Source organism: Schistocerca gregaria, chromosome X, assembly GCF_023897955.1.
Source record: "Schistocerca gregaria isolate iqSchGreg1 chromosome X, iqSchGreg1.2, whole genome shotgun sequence".
Lineage (NCBI taxonomy): Eukaryota > Metazoa > Arthropoda > Insecta > Orthoptera > Acrididae > Schistocerca > Schistocerca gregaria.
In genome coordinates, this window is record NC_064931.1 from 512,797,545 (window position 1) to 512,818,001 (window position 20,457).

The 20,457-nt window shown below is 43.8% G+C and overlaps 1 protein-coding gene across 1 annotated transcript in view; it reads right to left on the reverse strand.

Annotated features, from left to right (window-relative positions):
* Positions 1-2,978: 2,978 nt before the first annotated feature.
* Positions 2,979-20,457, reverse strand: part of LOC126298163 (neural Wiskott-Aldrich syndrome protein-like) — a 28,750-nt gene continuing 11,271 nt past the window's right edge. The window contains exon 2 of the mRNA XM_049989473.1: positions 2,979-3,540. Coding sequence (XP_049845430.1) covers positions 2,979-3,540 — 562 coding nt within the window. The remainder of the gene's footprint in view (positions 3,541-20,457) is intronic.

Genomic DNA, 20,457 nt, shown 5'->3' on the forward strand with positions numbered 1-20,457 from the left:
GATATTCATTTACAACTATCAGAAACTTGTGTTTTTTGCAGTCGGGAGTGCTGCTGTGTGAATTAAGTGATGCAGTGGTGAGAAGGAGGTGACCCATTCCCACGGCAGTTGTTGATGAATTTACTGTACTATAGTTGACTGTGCAGCACATTCCTCAAATTCTGTAGCCAGTGTTCAAGCTGTATCATGGGAATTGTCTCTCTCCTGGTCAACAGATCAAAACATTTGTGGCTTGTTTTACACTGGTGTCCCTACAAGATGTAGAATTTGCAACAAATGAAGCTCCAAGATAAGCTGCAATGCTGTGACTTTGCCCTACGTTTTTGGCATACATGGAATTGAATGACATGTGTCCAAGGAATATTCTTTATCGGACGAGGCACATTCACAGGAAGGTAGACTGCCCCTCATGAGTGCTACCCTACCCCATTATCGCGTTTGGGTACAGTGCTAAATTATACCGTCCAGTTAATGTGCTGTAATATCCCATCTGGGTATCACATTCTAGTGCAGTGCCATAGTATACTGTCTGGCTAATGTGTTGTACTACCCCATACATAATGATGCCAATCACGATATTGATATCAAATTTCTATTACACTGAAAATCAGTATAAGTTAAAGAATAATGTGGGTGGCCGTTGCAGTACAGCTAGTTGAGAATCTGTGATATGAAACTACTACTACATTTAGATAGGAACCTACTTGAATCTACATTATGAATCTACTGCTACTACTGAAAGGTTGCAATATGATTCTGGTACAGGATCGCCATATGAAAGGTTGCTGTACCTGACCTGAGAGCAAACTGCACACTTGAACCTGTGTTATTTACTATATTTGTGGCCATGGCCATCTATGGTCGTTCTCTTTGTATCTGCAAACGTGAGATTCACTTTCCACACATACCCTGCAGAGATTTTAGCTCGGAGAGCAAAGGGTTGGTCAGGTAAAATATGCGAAATGATCTTTGTAAATTATTTAACTACACAACAGATGACGTGGATCTTAATCTCCATAAGTAGATAGAGGTATGTAAGGGTTAGTGAAAGTGGTCTCATAAATGTGTAAGGCTCTATGAGTCTTCTACACTTAGGTTATCAGCCATTTGTGCCATTACTACTACACATTTGTTGCAACAAATAATGCTTTGAAGTTGCTTGCAGGAATGACATGTTGGGGAAAGAAAAGATTCGGGTTAATCAGCAGCTAAGCTGGCTTCATTTAATTTGATCTGTTTCATTATTTCCAAGAAAACCCAAACTTGATATGCTACAAGCTTATGTTCTCTCAGTTAATTTTCAGTGCACAAAACAGTATTTATGATAAAAGTGATCACTTAAGCGCAATTCAAACAGACAGACATCCTTCATTTAATCTCGCGCAATACTGTTAGGTGGTGAGAAGGAGATAATGACACAGTGGTCCCAAAGGAAAATGTTCATTTACTCAAGCATCCACCAGTCGATCCCCAGCACGTTATTTAACTTTACTATGCACCATATGCCGGCACACAAAAACTGATGGTGGGATCTGGTATAGGTTGTACTCGAGCATGTTTCATCTACAAACTTACTCTCGATACCGAGAACAGAGAAGAAAATATAAATAAAACAGTTAAAAAATGAAAAATATGAAGCTTCCAGTGATATACTGCTGAAACAAAATCCTCGCAATTATTTTTTCAGGCTCCAAAACAACGAACTATAAGGCCATGTCCTACGTAAGCAACAGAAGTGACCAACAGCGAACGACATCTGGACATGCGACAATCCATCTACAAGTGGCAGCATCAGCGATATGCTCTGGTGTCCTGTGTGCTAGAGGCGACTTCCTGTTATAAGATGGCTACTTGAACTGAGCAGCTGCTTCTACAAAATGACGTCCATAAACCATAGAATATTGCAGCTTGAGAGTAATGCATTAAAATTATCCTTAGTTAGGAAAATAAGGCGATGAAAGAGCGCCATGTATGAAATTTATAAGGAGAGTAATCTTCATGGAGAATTTCCAGTTTATATGAACTACGAAGGTCACCAAATTCTTCGAATATACGTGGACAACCAAAGATATGTTCGACTATATTATCAATGAATTAAATATGAGTGTCTCTTATGTGACCACGAACTTTCCACAGAAAATAAGTATGGAAGAATAACTGACTAACGTAAATACGGAAAGATTAGTGACTTCAGGTACGAGATGTCCGTAGCATAGCGGTATCAACTTAGGTTGGTTACAAACACGTCGTATGTCCTGTGTTTGGTCCCAAATACTTTTCACATTTAAAATGACCCAACTGTAATTCTGTCATCGGTTCTGTGTAGTAAGTTTTATCTATTGTCATTACACTGCATCTCAAAGTATACTTTTTAGGCCTTTTCAAAGAACTTGATGTTTAAGTGTATACACGTACCCCAGTATATCACACACATTAAATTCCTAATGAAAAACATTGAACAACTATGAAATTTTACTGATATATGATTGGTGGGAAAGTAATTAATCAGTAATCAATGTCACTGCCATATGTTTCAATTAATCTAATTAATCTGCACAAATAAGGCTTACAAAATTTTTGAAACTAAGGTCAAAAGTTTTGTGAAATAATTTGTCTAAAAACTAGAAATTAAATAAATTAGAGAAATATTTGATGTGCCTCATTTGCTGTACAAGATTTCGAGCATCATTGAAAGGCGCATCAAATCTTTCTCTAATCTATCGTACCTCATTTGGTGCACATAATTTAGAGCGTTATTGAAAGGCACATCAAATGTTTCTCTAACTATTTTGCTTCTTTTAGACAAATCATTTCACAAAACATTTGACTACTTTTGGGAGGTGGCGCGTGGATAGGAATGGGAAAAAGGTAATACAAGTCGGTACTGCAAGAAAGTGGTTTACTGGTGCAAAAACAAGGTGATAACGATCACATAACTGTACGTAGGTGCGATGCTGAAGCGAAGTGTCCTAGCTGGCTCACATCCCTCCCCCTGAAATGACGGACCGTCGTTGAGTACGGTTTCCGACGGTGGGTGGAGGGACCCGGGTGCGGTGCAGCTGAGGGGGCGGACAGCGGAAGTGCTGTGGCGCACTGTCCACTCGCGACCACGAATTGCTCGCGAGGGGGGCGGGGGAAACGCCCCGTGGAAGCGCACCGCTACTGGGTATGCTCGGATGAGGAGGCGGAGCAACGACCTCCACATGCGGCGGCGGCGTGACGGCAGCCTCAGCGTCCATCGGTTCTAGCACCGCGGAGAAACGCGGCGGCGGCGGGAGGCGTCTGTCCGCAGCAAGTAACCGGACCGGCAGCGGCGACGGCTGGAGGCGCGCCCGTGGCGGAGGTGCCGTGGGTGGAGTCGTGGGCCGTGGCGGCGGAAGCCGCGAAGCCTCCAATTCTGCCGGAAAACAACCAGCGGCAGGAAACCGAGGACAGCGCAAACGGATCTGGTTCCGGTGTCGCTTGACAGCGCCGGGACCAGAAATGACAAATAAGGCGCGGCCAACCTGGCGAAGAATGCGCCCCTGCTCCCAGCGCTGCCTGCCAGAGAAAATACGATATAACACCAAATCGTGCTGCGCGAAGCCACAACGATGCGAAGCAGCGGGTGCAGTAGCTGGACAAACGACTGATGGGCGCGGCCATGTAGCAATTCCGCTGGGGAACGGGTGCCGTGCGGCCGAGAGCGATAGGAAGCAAGGAAAGTCCAGAGCGCGCAACTTGCTCATCTGCGACTTAATCGTATGCACAAAGCGTTCAGCCTCGCGGTTCGACTGAGGCTGGAATGGGGCTGAGGTCAGGTGGCGAATGCCATTAGCAGCACAGAACGCTTCGGACTGATGACACAAATTGTGGGCCATTGTCGGACACAATAACTTCAGGAAGGCCCTCAATGCAAAAAACAGATGCCAAAGCCCGAATTCTACTAGTAGACGTAGTAGAAGACATAGGGAAAACAAAAGGGAAATTGTTGTACGCATCAATAACTATCAACCAGCGGGTTTCCCAGAAAGGACCTGCAAAAATCAATATGAACGCGCTGCCAAAGCGCAGTAGGAGTCGGCCACGCAAAGAAGCTCTGGCGGTGAGCAGATTGATGCTCCGCGCTAGATCGACAGTTAGCAAACAAATTCTCAATATCTTTATCAATGCCGACCCAAGTGCAGTGACGAGCTAATTGCTTCGTCCGCACTATGCCCCAATGACCAGCGTGCAGTAAACGGAGGATTTCCGACTGCAACGAACGAGGTACAACCACACGAGACTGATTATCAGTTCGTAACAAGATAACACCGTGGTGTACAGACAAGTTGTTACGTTGCGCAATGTAACGTCGAATTAGTGGATCAGGAATTTGCGTAGCAGATGGGGGCCATTGAGTCTGAATATACTGCAAAAGAATTTGCAAAGAAGCATCGGCGGCTGTCGCGGCAGCAGTGCGACGAAAATCCACCGGAAAACCATCAGCAAATTCCTTGTCTTGGGAATCAATAAACATGCATGACAGTTCGGAAGAATCAAACACTGCGTCAGTACCGATAGGCAGGCGAGACAAAGCATCAGCATTGCCATGTTGGGTCGTAGGCCGAAACAAAATTTCATAATTGTAGTTGGCCCAAAAAAACAAAGAACAACGTTGCAACTTTTGTGCAGTACGGGCCGGAACTGCCTTTGACGGGTGGAACAACGACGTCAAACGCTTATGGTCGGTGACCAAATAGAACTTTCGACCGTACAAAAAAAATCATGAAACTTAGTTACTACATATACAATATCTAAAACTTCTTTCTCAATTTGAGAATAGTTTTGCTGGGCAGAATTGAGCAATTTAGACGCAAAAGCGATCGGGCGATCGACAGAATTAATGCGGTGTGAGAGAATCGCGCCGATGCCGTGAGAAGATGCATCGACAGCCAAAACAACTGGATTGGAGGGATCGAAAGGAATCACAAAGCAATCACTAACAAAGCAGATTTGAGCTTGTGGAAATTGGCATCACATTCCGAAGACGAAACAAAAGGAACGTTCTTACGCCGAAGGCGATGCAAAGCCGCTGCAATCTGCGCTGCATTTGGTATAAACCGAATATAGTAAGTGATTTTTCCCCAACACAGACTGAAATTCTTTCAAGTTCCTGGATGCTGGCAAGTCTCTAATTGCACTGACAAGGGAACCTCCCCATCCCACCCCCCTCAGATTTAGTTACAAGTTGGCACAGTGGATAGGCCTTGAAAAACTGAGCACAGATCAAAAGAGAAAACAGGAAGACGTTGTGTGGAACTATGAAAAAATAAGCAAAATATACAAACCGAGTAGTCCATGCGCAAGATATGCAACATCAAGGATACAGTGAGCTGAGGAGCGCCGTGGTCCCGTGGTTAGCGTGAGGTGTTGAGGAACGAGAAGTCCTTGGTTCAAGTCGTTAACCTTCTTTATTTTCATGTTTACTTTCTTTATTTTCGCAAAGTTATGGCCTGTCCGTTCGTCCATTGACGTCTCTGTTCACTGTATAAAGTTTAGTGTGTGTGTTTTGCGACCGCGCCGCAAAACCGTGCTATCAGTAGACGAAAGGACGTGCCTCTCCAATGGGAACCGAAAACATTTGATCGCATGGTCATAGGTAAACCGATTCCTCCGCAGGAAAACACGTTTAATATATTCTATACGACACTGGTGACAGCATGTGCGTCACATGACAGGAATATGTTGTCGACCCACCTAGCCTGTACACTTGGCGAATGGGTAAAAAGATTCTTCAACCTTGCCCGATTTAGGTTTTCTTGTGGATGTGATAATCACTCCCAAAAAAGAGTCTGTCACATAAACTGAAAATAAAATATTGAAATTTTCACTCGAGGGAAGACTTGAACCAAGGACCCCTTGTTTTTTTTTTAATCTCATTTTGTTCGTTTCGTTCGTTGGATCTGGTCGGGGTGGACATCGCAAGAAACCCATTCCAGCTCGTCGTCGTTCCATTAACTCGATTTTTTTTTATTACAGAGGTCAGCTAACCCTCTGACCGAACGCGTTGAGTTACCGTGCCGGCGAAATCTTAACTCGAGACCTCTCGTTCCGCAGCTGCTCACGATAACCACAGGACCACGGCGCTCCTGAGCACATTATCCTTGATGTTGCATATCTTACACATGGACTACTCAGTTTGTATATTTTGCTTATTTTTTCATAGTTCCACACAATTTCTTCCTGTTGTCTCGATTGATCTGTGTTCAGTTTTTCAAGGCCTATCCACTGTGCCAACTTATAACTAAATCCGAGGGGGGTGCGATGGGGAGGTTCCCTTGTGAGACGTGACGGCGAGGGGTGGATACCCTGTCCATTAATCATATGTCCTAAATACTGTATCTCAGTTTGAAAAAATTTACACTTGTCTCTGTTACACTTTAGTCCTGCCTGCAAAAGTACACTAAATAAAGCACGTAAATTCTGCAAATGTTCGTCAGATGTGCGACCTGATACAACTATATCGTCCAGATAATGTGAACAAGTGTAAAAAGGAGTAGATCACATGGATTTATGGAAGCTACAAGTATGCAGCTGTTCAAGATCTGAAATTCTACAGGTTTCCTGCCCTCCATCAGCTGAAGAAGATGCATGGATACGAACAAAATAGCGTTGCGTCTGTGGTATCGATAGGTACGATGCCACAACGTAGGTCCGCTCTGATAGGTTGGCGCTATAAGAGACACCGACGACGGCACCCTCTAACCGGTGCTGTCGAGATCTACGAGCTCCGCGACTGCTTCTGCCCATTTCATCAAGTGCAGCCAGCTAGGATACTTCGCTTCAGCATCGCACCTGCGTACAAAGTTATGTAATCGTTATCACCTTGTTTTTGCACCAGTGAACCACTTTCTTGCAGCACCGACTTGGATTACCTTTTTCCCGTTCCTACCCACGTGCCGCCTCCCAGGCGGGATACAAAAAGATGGCAACGATGAGGGACCTAATTTTTTTGTCTATCATTTTCCTTTTTTGCTCGGTACTGCTTTAGCTTTTTTGTGATATCCCCCAGTCGCTATACGACTTTGTGTCAACCATGGCTTCGCCACAAGAACAGGCTTCGCTCTCCGATCTTATCTGTTTTCAGGCTCAGCAAATGACGCAGCTGCTTGCTGCCATAAATGGACTGGTCACACTACAAACTGCAGCTACTTCGGCGCCTCCGACGTCACCTCCTGTACCGACGCCGTCGCCGATGGCGCCGCCATTTCGTGCCTTCAATCCAGATGTTGAACGCTGGCCAGAATACATCGCCCAGCTCGAGGCATACTTCACAGCTTACAAAGTACCAGGTACAGAGCGGCTTGCCTTTTACATTGCCAACGCGGATGTTGTGTTGTACCGTGTGCTCGTGGAATTGTTTCCCACGACCCGTCCAGAAACTAAAAGTTACGACGAAGTGATTGATGCTTTGAACTCCCACTTTCGTGACAGTGTAAATGTGGTAGCTGCACGTTACAAATTCTTTCGTCTCCGGCATGGCCCTACTCAGTCTAATAAGTCTTGGTTAGCGGACCTTCAGGCCCTAACTTCACCGTAGTTAAAAAAAAAAAAACTTTAATTGCTCATGTGGACGCTCATATGCGGATACCATGATTAGAGACGTTATTGCGCAGAAGGTGGCGGACCACCGCATCCGCGAACAAACCCTCCAATTTAAAAACCCTTTTTGCAGTAAGTAGTGGACTTGCTAGACACACAAGGTACATTAGACATGGCTACTTCCGCGTTCGACGTGACCCCGGGTGTGTGTACTGTTGAAGCGACACAACACGTGCCCTGCCAGCCAGCCAGCCACGCCGCTCCGCCCGCGCGCACTGAAATCGTGTCCGAACTGCTTTCGTGCCCACCCACGGGACAGTTGCCCATCCCGTCAAGCACAGTGTTATTTTTGTAGTAAGAAAGGACATGTACAAGCTGTATGTAGTAAGAGAAACTCTGATTCTCAACATGTCTCCCGTTCTCGTGCCTCGCGTGGGAGTCACCGCAACGGCAACCGCCATAGTCAGGTTTCACATCAACCTATGGACGTTAATGCTATATATTCAAAGCCTTCTGCTTCAGGTGCTTCTACAGCTCGTCGTGTGAATCAAGTTTTGCCTGACACTTCCTCTCGCATTCCAAATCCACCAAAAATAAGTGCAAATATATCTATTTAAAAAAAATAGATAAAAATTCTTTTGACATCTTCCTAAGACACATTCCCCATCCTTTCCACGCCAACTATGTAAGAATCGACCAACTGTGACTCAAATGCATTGAAATAATGTTGATGGCAGTTGACAGAAATGGAAAAAAATCCTCTAAGGTACACAACGTAGGTCAAGGCACTGTTGCAGAAACAACGAAACAAGCATGCCAGATTTAACATAACGCAAAATCATCAAGACTGGTAAAGCTTCTCAGATGCTAGAAATTTAGTGCATAATTCAATGCGAGGTGCTTTTAACAGTTTCTACAGCGGAACTCTCTGGAACTCTGGTAGAAAATCGAAAGAGATTCTGGTCATACGTAAAGTATACCAATGGCAAGACACAGTCAATACTTTCAATACATGATGACAATGATAATGCTGCCGATGGCAGCATCATTAAAACGGACTTACTAATCACAGATTTCTGAAGTTCCTTCACCAAATACGACACAGTAAGTATTCCAAAGTTCATGTCAAGAACAGCTGCTAACATGTGCACTTTGGAAGTAGATGCCATCCATGTAGTCAAGCGACTTACGTCACTTAATACAATAAAATCTTCCATTCCACATTTGTATGTTGAAGAAATAGCTCAATTTTTGGCAATCATATATTATCACTTGCTAGAGCAAAGACCTAAATCTAATGACCGTAAAGTTGCACAGGTCACACCAGTACACAAGAAAGTAAATAAAAGGAATCTGCTGAATTGTAGAACAATATCATTGGCGTCGATTTGTAGCAGATTTTGGAACATTTAACTGTTTCAATATTATTAAACACTTAAAACAAAACGACCTATTGAGACAACGAGCATGGATTCAGAAAATATAATTCCTTTAAAATACAACCAACTCTTTATTCCCATGAAGAATGAAAGCTATTGACAGGGGATTCCAATTAGATCCCATATTTCTAGAAATCCAGAAGGCTTTTGACACAATTCTTCGCAAGCAGCTTCTAATCAGAATGAGTGTATATGGAGTATCGCCATGATTTTCTGTCAGTAAGGTCAAGTTTCGTCGTCTGCTGAAACCGAAGTGGTATCTGAGGTCCTCTACGCAAGTGGTCTGCTGTTCTCAAGCTGTGTAAACGATTTAGGGAACAATGGTAATAGCTCTCTTAGATTGTTTGCAGATGATGCTGTCGTTTACCGTTTAGTAAGGTCATAAGAAGATAAAAACGAGTATGTAAAATGGTTTAAAAAATATCTGTGTGGGACGAAAAATTCAACTGAAGCGTAAAATAGAAATTTGAGGTACTCCACACGAGTTATAAAAAATCGAGTTAGATTTCTAGTGCATGATAAATAAGATATCAGCTAAATACATAGGGATTACAATTACAAACAACTTTTAAATTGGAACCATCACTTAGAAAACGTTGTGGGGAAGGTGAACCAAATATGTCGTTTTGTTGGCAGAGCCCTTAGAAGATGCAACAAAGCCACTAAAGAGACTACTTACACAACGCTTGTCTATCCTCTGTTAGAGTACTGCTGGTGGTATTAGGTCCTTACCGTATAATATCGAGAGAGGGCATCGAAAACAAACTATCGCTAAATAGGGCTGAGAATGTAATGGAAATAAGTGAGTTGCAGTGTCAATCATTAAAACAAAGGCTTATTCGTGGTGGCAAGACATTTCCACGAAATTTCAATCACCAACTTTAATCTCAGAATGTCAAAATATTTTGTTGCCCCACTACATAATAATAAATTACCATCATAATAAAATATGAGAAATCAGAGCTTGTACAGAAAGATTTTGAAGTTCGTTTTCCCAAGAGCTATTCGATAGTGGAATGGTCCAGAAATGGTCTGAAAGTGGGTCAATGAATCCTTTGCTAAACAAGTGAGACTTGGGACAACACTATGAGCCCAAAGTAACGTTATACAAGATGGCGGCGATGACGTCGTCCAAGATGGCGGCTGTGACGTCAATCAAGATGGCTGATTTTCGCGGGAAGTTTGAATTTTGGAGGTAAGATAGGTCACTTGGCCTACCTCCACTAACGTTACCTCCTCCCCAAGAAAAATGGCGGGAAGCTCAAATTCCAACATGATAATGCGCCACACCCCTGTTGTGTCTACTAAGCAAGGAAAATGGCGGGAAAAAAGTACTTATCTTTATAATTTAAACAATTTCAAGCAGATGTATTCGCCACTGGGTCTGGATTCCAACTAGCTTAGTTAATATTGCAGCCGCCAGAGAACGCCACCGTGACGTCAGATCGTGATGCAAGTACCGTTATTCAAGATGGCTGCACCCACTCTGTCCACCAAGCGGTTTAGGTCTAGTTCCTATCGCTGCCACCAGAGGGTTCTCTCATGGAATGAGCTGATGACGTTCTGGGGTGTGGAAAATGGCTGTATGCAATAGGAGCCCTTAATCGAGTCACGTGTTCGACTTCAGCCAATAGCATTGAAGTATCCGATGATGTAATTGTAGGAGATATAGGTTAAGCTCAGTAGCTCTGGCGCCTCAGTCTTCGTCAGTCAGCAGGAGAAGAATAAGAACCATGATGCGCCAACAGCAGCAGCAGCAGCAGTCAAACTCCAGCGCAGTCTTGCAGAATAAGATTAAACAGAAAAGTATCATACTTCACATTACTCCCTCACATGTTAGCCTTATTATTTTCCAAACTTTTCACTTATTGGACCATATGTAATGATTCCTTTTTCTTTGTTCAACAGGCTTGAGTGCCAACATGCCTAGCTCCGCACACATGTCTGTATTTGCATCAGCCTCGACCGCCATCTCATTGAGACCTACAGCAACAGTCCCCACTGCAACTGTATCAGTGGCTGCCATGTGGGATCCTGTAGTGCACATAGCCCACTTGTTGGAGCAGGACAAGGAGTTGCTCCTCTCCGTCCCACTTATCTCGTCCCACTGATGAGGATACACGACCTGCACATGACACATCAAATGATACCACAGGTGGTGTTAAACAGCAACTAGATGGAGGTCAGTAGTGGACGCCAACATATGACTCATCCCAGTCAAACATTCCTGTGATAGTGCATCCACAGGGTTTAGATACTGTAGATAAAAAGAATACGTCGAGTGCAGCTACACTTTTCACCACCACATACAATTCACAATGTGTGAACATTGCTATAGAGGTGCATCATGTCTGGGGGATCCAGGCTATAATGGAAATTGAAAATGTTTCCAAATGTGTTAAAGTGCCTATTTCAGAGTTCGTTTGGGATGAGATGTGTGGTGCAGAGCGCTACATCAATCAGCAGATGATCACCGAATATTATCCAACTCAATCCTCCCCCCCCCCCCCCCCAGACATTCATCTTACTGATATGACACTTCCTATTACTATCGTTTATGATGACTGCACCTTATGCATGAAATCAGGTAACAATTGCATCTAAGATATCTGTCAAGTATGACATTATATGATCTAGGCTCTGCCATATGTCTTGCGCTGGAGAGACTGAATTGTTGGTTGCCTAGCATAGAGGCCACATACAGTGAAGTTGTAAACTCCCTACGTGTGAATAGTATACATATTGACGATCTTAATCAGCACTTTCATTCACACATGACCACTAAATCTATAGACAAGCAGATGAAATGGGTTTGTCAAAAACAGGAGTACTGCAAGTCACCTATTGGCTTGAGTGAGATACGTCCTGATTTTATTGCCAACCACAAAGCATTATTTAGTAGATATTGTACAGGTGCTAAGAAGATACATACCAATAGTAATGATAGCCCTGAAATACTAAATCCAATGCACGATTTTTAAATAAATAATTTATCTCTAATCTCAACTCGTGTTTGTGTTGTGTTTCATACTACTTTCCCATTATAATGAAACTATTACAAGTATTTTTTTTCAATGCTATACCAGTTACTGAGATTATGATCGTTACTCTTCATAAGTAAAATATATACTTATTTTCTTCATGTGGTCAATATAGCTCAATCTGTTAAGTGATGGATCTATACTGGCTACACACATACTATTATCCTTCCAGGTGTATTATATATATATATATATATATATATATATATATATATATATATATATATATATATAAAATCAACTACTTGTCTGTACCTGCTGCATTTAGTATCATGGTGGGCTGGGTGAAGCACCTTCACCACACGGACTTTGTTGTCAGTGACTGGTCTTGTAAAGATTCAAGTGAAGAGCTGAAGAAGAAGAACAAGAAGAATCGAATTCTCGTTCCCGATAATATACGAGCAATTATTGTAAACCCATCCAATTGCACGAAGACTAATGTCCTCATGACTCTGCTAACTCATGTAGACAGAGTCCAATTTGAATATGTTAGCGTATTCTCAGGAACACTCTTTCAACCCAAGTATCAGCTATTGCAAGAGATATTGCATGGTGTAGATGGTGTTACATACGACATTCAGTGAAAGCAGTGATACTCCCCCACCTGAAAAAGCAAAACCAGTCTTCATATTTGATGATGTTTCCGTGGAAAACCAAGACTAAATTAGAAAACATTTCTGTTTCGGTCGTCATATTGGTGCTGATGTATTTTATCTAAGTCAAACATGTTCCAGAATCCCCAAACAGCTTGTCAGGCGTAATGCAAACATCATTATAGCCTTCAAACAAGACAATCCGAATTTAAAACACATTCATCAAGCACATGTCGTTCAATGAGTTTGTAAAGATATGTGCAGATTGTTGGAACCATTCACAGTATGGGATTCTAGTTATTGATAAAACAAGAAAACTCAATGATGGTAGGTACAGGTGAAACTTTCAAGAGTTTTTGCATATGTAGCATGGTAAGTGGCTAGTACATCAGTCTACACTACACCATGGACAAATTCGCCCGTATGTCCACCTCTCAACCCAAGAGGATGGGTGTGCACAGACAGAGCATTCGCTTGTACTTGGATGCGAAAATTCAGGCTATGGCACATAAAGTTTGCAGGTATGGGCACGGAACTAGAGATATATTACCAGATTCTTCTGAGAATGGTGGATGTGTTAAATGAGCTAGTTAATAAAGTCAGTAAGAAAGTAACCAACTTAACTGAAAAGGATGATGCCATTCAGGAGAAAATAGATCTAGACTTCCTTGTTGTTGAGAAGGGTGATCACGATCATAGTAAGAGGAGGAAGAAAGTGACTGGATTTATAAAGCCTCACGCCGCGGAGATGTCTGATTAGTATACACTGAGAAGTCGATGAAGCAGAAAGTGATTAAAGTGCGTAAAGCAGTTCGTGAGAAATTATGGCTGCTGAGGTTAGGGCATATGGATTGGCAGCAAACACTAAGAGAGACCTTAAAGCCGGTTACTGAATTTCTTCGACAGCTCTTAGCAAAAATAAAAACACACGATAAGGAGTGTGTTGCCATTGACGAATTCATTATTAGTCACGCTCCAGGTCAGATAGAACATTCGGCGTGAGCAGGGGGAGACTGTACATGTTGGGTGTCCATTGCATAACTGTAACTGAAGGCAAAATACAGATCCATGATAGGCAGTTTGACAGAACACCCGGCTTAATCTTATTTTCCTAAGACCTACCAAAAAACCCATAAATTATGACGACCCCAACGAACTAATAGATCGACTGTGGTTGCTCATGGCATCAGCTGCTGCAGGTAATACAGCTCTTTCGAATGAGATTGTTTCGATAATCTCAGAGCTTCGAGAGAGAGAGAGAGAGAGAGGTATCATCGAATAAGTATGGAGATGGTAGTTCAAGAACTGCACAAGGCAGCGTGCAAAACATACCCTCACAGGCACGGATGACGTGTAGCAAGCTGATCTTGTAGATATGTGGCAATATTCACATGGGAATAATGGATTCAAATACATTTTAATGGTTATTGATACATACTCCAAATTTGCCTGTGCACTGCCTGTCAGAACAAAAACCGGTCGAAATATCGCTGATGTTTTTGAATGCTTGCTACAGACAGGAAAGAATCGATGCCCGGACAATCTCCAAATGGATCATGATGAGGAGTTCTACAATAGGTATTTCAAGACAATGACGCAGCTGTATGGAATACATCACTACTCAACATTCACTCACCTGAAGGCCAGTATGTGGTCTCCAGGCTGCAAAGCGTGTTCTGCAACAGCTGATCTGTCAGTCTCTCCCTTCTGAAATTGCCCCTGTGCTCTTATATTAGTTTTTTGACTGTTCTTTTTGTAGTACCCACAACTACATGGGATCTAGAAATTCCTTCTTTCTCCAGTGGTTTACGAGCGAGCATCCTTGGCCAATTTTAAGTGATCTGGAATCTACTGAATGGGTTAGTAGATTACCTTGATGTTGCGTTTTTTTCCAGAGTTTTCGTTTTCGGTCTGTAACATTATTACTGAAAGGTAGGAAAACTTTCGATTTCACATACACTTGTGCATCAATATGATTTTTGCTCTCGTTTTACCTCAGCAGACGAATAACCATTCTTGAGTAATGTGTTGGTGAGATGTTTTAATTCCACCTCAATTAGTTCTGGTTCCTTGTTCTACCCACCTCACTTTTGTTGTGGGTAGTGGTTCGAATCCTGTTGTATGTAATGGTCTGTGTGGATGGATTTTCAGAAAAACTGTGTAGCCTTAGCTACCATCTTCTTACTTGAAAACTAACAAATCAAGCAAATTTAAGCTTCTGCCTGCCTCCTCCACCATGATAAACTGAATCTTTGGACGAATGTGGCTGAGATGCTCGTGAAAACGACCTGTTTCCTCTCTGCTATGCCTACACAAAATAAATGTATCATCCATGTAACCAAGCAAGGTGCCACAGTGGTTAGCACACTGGATTCACACTTGGGAGGACGACGGTTCAAATCCACATCAGGCCATCCTGATTCAGGTTTTCTGTGATTTCTCTAAATCACTTCATGCAAATGCCAGGATGGTTCCATTGAAAGGGCACAGCCGACTTCCTTCCCTAATCCGATGGAATCGGTGACCTCGCTTTTTGGTCCATCCGCTCAAATCAATCAACCAATCATCAATGTAGCGGAACCAGATATTAGATTTTTTGTTGGCAGTTACCGATGTCTATTCCTCGAATTTTTCCATAAAGAAATTTGCTATAACTGGGCTTAAGGGGTACCCCATAGCCACACCATCAATCTTTTCATAGAACTCATAATTCTATTTGCAATTCGTGGCCCTGGGACAATATTTAAACAATTGTACAGCATCGGGAGAAAAAATCCGATTCAGCTGTTGCAGCACTTCGTTGAGTGGAACCATAATAAATAGCGATATCTCATCAAAACTAACAGGTCCCCCAGCTGGACCACTATGCCGTTAAATTTACTGATAAAATGTGCCGAATTCTTGATACAGGAATCTGATCGGCCCACATACGGTCGTAATAATGTTCTCAAAAACTTGGCAATCGATTTAGTCGGTGAACCAGTGCCACTCATTATATGTCTTAGAGGAACATGTCCGTTATGCACCTTTATCAACCCATAAAGGCTTGGCGGTAGTGCAGTGAAATCAACACTTTTCTGAGTGCTCTGTTCAATAGAGAAATCTTTTATCAACCACGTAACAGTTCTAAGAAGTTTGTCAGTGGGATAGCTACACAGTTTCCTATATGTCTACAGATCTAATAAGTGGTGAATATTTCTTACAAAAGTAATTTAATTGAGCGTGAGAGGAAGGTCATACTACGCCTCAAAGACGACGATAGTGTTACAATTCTCACCGCTGACAAGGGAAATGCGACGGTTGTTTTGAATGTGACAGACTACCATAGTAAGATTAATGATTTATTATATCCGCAGACATATAGGAAACTGAGCGAAGACCCCACTGACAAAGTTGTTAGAACTATTACATAACTGATAAATAAAATCCACTAGTGAATAGAGCGTTCAGAGAAGTCTGTTTATTCAGTGATGCTGCTTCATGGGTCGCTGAAGGTGCATACAGAACATGTTCCTCTAAGACCTATAATGAGCACCGGTGATTCTGCCACCTATTCGATTGCCAACTTCTTGACTACATTGTTATTGTTGTTGTTGTTGTTGTTGTTGTTGTTGTTGTGGCCTTCAGTCCTGAGACTGGTTTGATGCAGCTCTTCATGCTACTCTATCCTGTGCAACCTTCTTCACCTCCCAGTACCTGCTGCAACCTACATCCTTCTTAATCTGCTTGGTGTATTCAACTCTTGGTCTCCCTCTGCGATTTTTACCCTCCACGGTGCCCTCCAATACTAAATTGGTGATCCCTTGATGCCTCAGAACATGTCCTACCAACCAATACCTTCTTCTAGTCAAGTTGTGCCACAAACTTCTCTTCTCCCCAATCCTATTCAACACCTTCTCATTAGTTATGTGATCTACCCATCTAATCTTCAGCATTCTTCTGTAGCACCACATTTCGAAAGCTTCTATTCTCTTCTTGTCCAAACTATTTATCGTCCATGTTTCACTTCCATACATGGCTACACTCCATACAAATACTTTCAGAAATGACTTCCTGACACTTAAATCTATACTCGATGTTAACAAATTTCTCTTTTTCAGAAATTATTATTGCGCCAAATCTAGGCAAAGGTGCGTCGCGCACCAGCCCAAATGAGACAAAGGAAGCGGGAGGCAGTACGAGCTGGTCAACGTGACGCGACACACTTTTCCGACCTTTCTCGCCGCGGACCGTGAGGGTCGTGTTATGCGACTCCTCCAAACGCGTACGTGAAACTTTCCCCATGCGCTCATCTCACGGCGCACGTTCGTTCGTTTCGCTGTGCTTTTTCTCCCGTGCGTGAAAGTCATGATGCTACTCGGGTGTCGCCGAAAACTGAACTTTCGGAGACGCGGCCGTTGTGTCGCTATGGCTCCTAGCGATCACCCTCCAAGATCGGTGATCGAGCCGTACCGCCAATGCAACGCACCTATACGGAGGGACATTAAAGATAAACGTTATTCGTGCCATCTTGCAAGGTATGGAAAAAGAAATGTCACTGACAAAGACTCTCATTTCCCCGTCACCAAGCATAGTGGGTGGGCGCCGCAGTAAAGCCGGTGCACTGCACATTTATGACTGTAAGCGGTGATAACCACATTCTCGCTTCAAGCCGTTGCAACAGCTGAAACGGACTTTTCCTCCAAATATCGCAGAACGTATTTAAAATGGAACAATGAGTTCTATGAAGAGTCAGATAGCGTGGCTATGGGAAGCCTCTTAAGCCCAGTTGTAGTAAATTTCTTTATGGAAAAATTAGAGAAGCAAGCACTGGGACCTGCCAACAAAAAAAAAAAATATTTTGGTTCTGCTGTGTGGATTATACGTTTGTTTTGTGATGGTATGACATAGAGGAACTAAGTCGTTTCCACAAGCATCTCAGCCTCATTAATCCGAAGATTCAGTTTACCGTGGAGGAGGAGGCAAGCAGATGTTAAATTTTCTTGATGGGCTAGTTTTCGAGAAAGGAAATGGTAGCGGCCGGTTTACCGAAAATCCACGCACACGGACAATTACCTATATCGGGATCAATCCACCACCCACAACAAAAGTGAGGCATCATAAAAACGTTGGCGGATGTAGCAAGGAACATCTGCGAACCAGAGCTGCGCTATTAAAACATCTCATCTACGTATTGCTCAAGAATGCTTATTCGTCTGATGAGGTAAAATAAGCGCGAAGACTGCCAGGCAAGAATCATATCAATGCACAAGCGCCTGTGAAATCGAAAGTTTTCCTGCCTTTCATTAAGGACTTTACTGACCGAACAGGAAAAAATCTTGAAAAAAACTGAACGTCATGGTAATCTAAAAGCCCATTCAGAAAATGCACGATCACCTAAAATTGGCCGAGGATGATCACAAATCGTTGCACAAAAAAAGGAATTGGTGCGATTCCATGGTGTTATGGGAATACGTACGTAGGTACTACAAAAAGAACGATCAAAAAATGACACGAAGAGCACAAGGGCAATTGTAGAAGGGAAGACTGACAGATCAGCTGTTGCAGAACGCACTTTGCAGCCTGGAGACTGCCAATTCATTGTGATAGGACTTAAGTACTGGCAACCACAAGCGGATACAATGAAAGGCTCGAGAGAGAGAGGCCATATAGATTATAAAACACCCCAAGGATTAAAGTAGGAAGGAGGAGGGCATGAGACAGAATGGCATTTGGATTCCAGCCATGAAGAAGTGTACCAGCGTTCCATCATTAGGTGATAGAAACAGTGAAAAACAGCAGTCGGCAACATACAATTGCACTCAGAAATTCAAAGTATGTGGCGTTATGCCACTGTGCAGGTGCAAGGAATATTGTTGCTGTAAGCAGAGAGCCAGGGTGATAAGCAGACACTAAAGTAGCTATGATTCCCCTTGAAAATGTCCTTCGGAGATGGGGATGGAACATTTGGCTGAAATGTGATGTGCATTCGACCACAGCATAATAGCCTGGAACGCTTTATGAGTTGTGACATCTACAGCTATGAAAGCTTACATTTCACAATGTCGAGCTTGGCTTACTGGAAATGTGCTGTTGGAAACATACATGATATTTTGACATCAGTTCCTATTAAACACACCTAAACACCCATAAACTGACCGACTGACAAATTGGACATGTTTGGCAGCTTTGACCAACCGACCAACAGATTTTTGTATTGGGAAGTCGGCTGGGCATGACTTCCCAACAGCCAATCCCCAAACCATCTCACCCCACAAGTATCATGTGCAGTGCCACTTCCTGCAGACTGCTAACCTGCTGCAGCCTGACACATGTGGGTTGGCAGGAACTGGCCAGTTCCCCACTTGCTGGCTCACGAGCCCGCCTAAGTCTAATTCCTCAACACCAGGCTGGTATGACATGGCCTGTTGCTCACTTGCTGGCTCACCAGCCTGTCTCCCACTCGAGCCTCAACACTGGTCCAATATTAACAGCGTGGTTGCCCACTTGCTGGCTCACCAGCCAACCTCAGTCTCATTTCTCAACACAAGGTTGGTATGACATGGCCTGTTGCCCACTTGCTGGCTCACCAGCCTGTCTCTCGCTCGAGCCTCAACACTGGTCCAATATTAACAGCGTGGTTGCCCACTTGCTGGCTCAACAGCCAGCCTCAGTCTCATTCCTCAGCACCAGGCTGGTATGACATGACCTGTTGACCACTTGCTAGCACACCAGCCTGTCTCTCGCTCAAGCCTCAACAATGGTCCAATATTAACAGTGTGGTTGCCCAGTTCATGGCTCACCTGCCCGCCTCAGTCTCATTCCTCAACACCAAGCTGGTATGACATGGCCTGGTGCCCACTTGCTGACTCACAATCCTGTCTCTCTCGCGAGCCTCAACACTGGTCCAATATAAACAGCGTGGTTGCCCACTTGCTGGCTCACCAGACAACCTTAGTCTCATTTCTCAACACCAGGTTGGTATGACATGGCCTGTTGCCCACTTGCTGGCTCACCAGCCTATCTCTCACTCGAGCCTCAACGCTGGTCCAATATTAACAGCCTGCTTGCCCACTTGCTGGCTCACCAGCCAGCCTTAATATTATCCCTCAACACCAGGCTGGTATGGCATGGCCTGTTGCCCACTTGCTGGCTTACCAGCCTGTCTCTCGCTTAGCCTCAACACTGGTCCAATATTAACAGCATGGTTACCCACTTGTTAGCTCACCAGTACGCCTCACTCTCATTCCTCAACACTAAGCTAGTATGACAAGGCCTGTTGCCCACTTGCTGGCACACCAGCCTGTCTCTCGCTCGAGCCTCAACACTGGTCCAATATTAACAGTGTGGTTGCCCACTTGCTGGCTCACCAGCCCACCTCAGCCCCATTCCTCAACACCAGGCTGGTATGACATGGCCTGTTGCCCACTTGCTGGCTCACCAGCCTGTCTCTCGCTTGAGCCTCAACACTGGTCCAATATTAACAGCGTGGTTGCCCACTTGCTGGCCCACCAGCCCGCCTCAGTCTCATTCGTCAACACCGGGCTGGAATGACGAGGGCTGTTGCCCCTTTACTGGCTCACAATCCTGTCTCTCGCTTGAGCCTCAACACTGGTCCAATATTAAGAGCGTGGTTGCCCACTTGCTGGCACACCAGCGTGTCTCTTTCTCGAATGTCAATACTGATCCAATATTAATAGTGTGGTTGCCCACCTGCTGGCACACCAGCCCGACTCAGTCTCATTCCTCAACACCAGCCTGGTATGGCATGGCCTGTTGCCCACTTGCTGGCTCACCAACCTGTCTCTCGCTCAAGCGTCAACACTGGTCCAATAATAACAG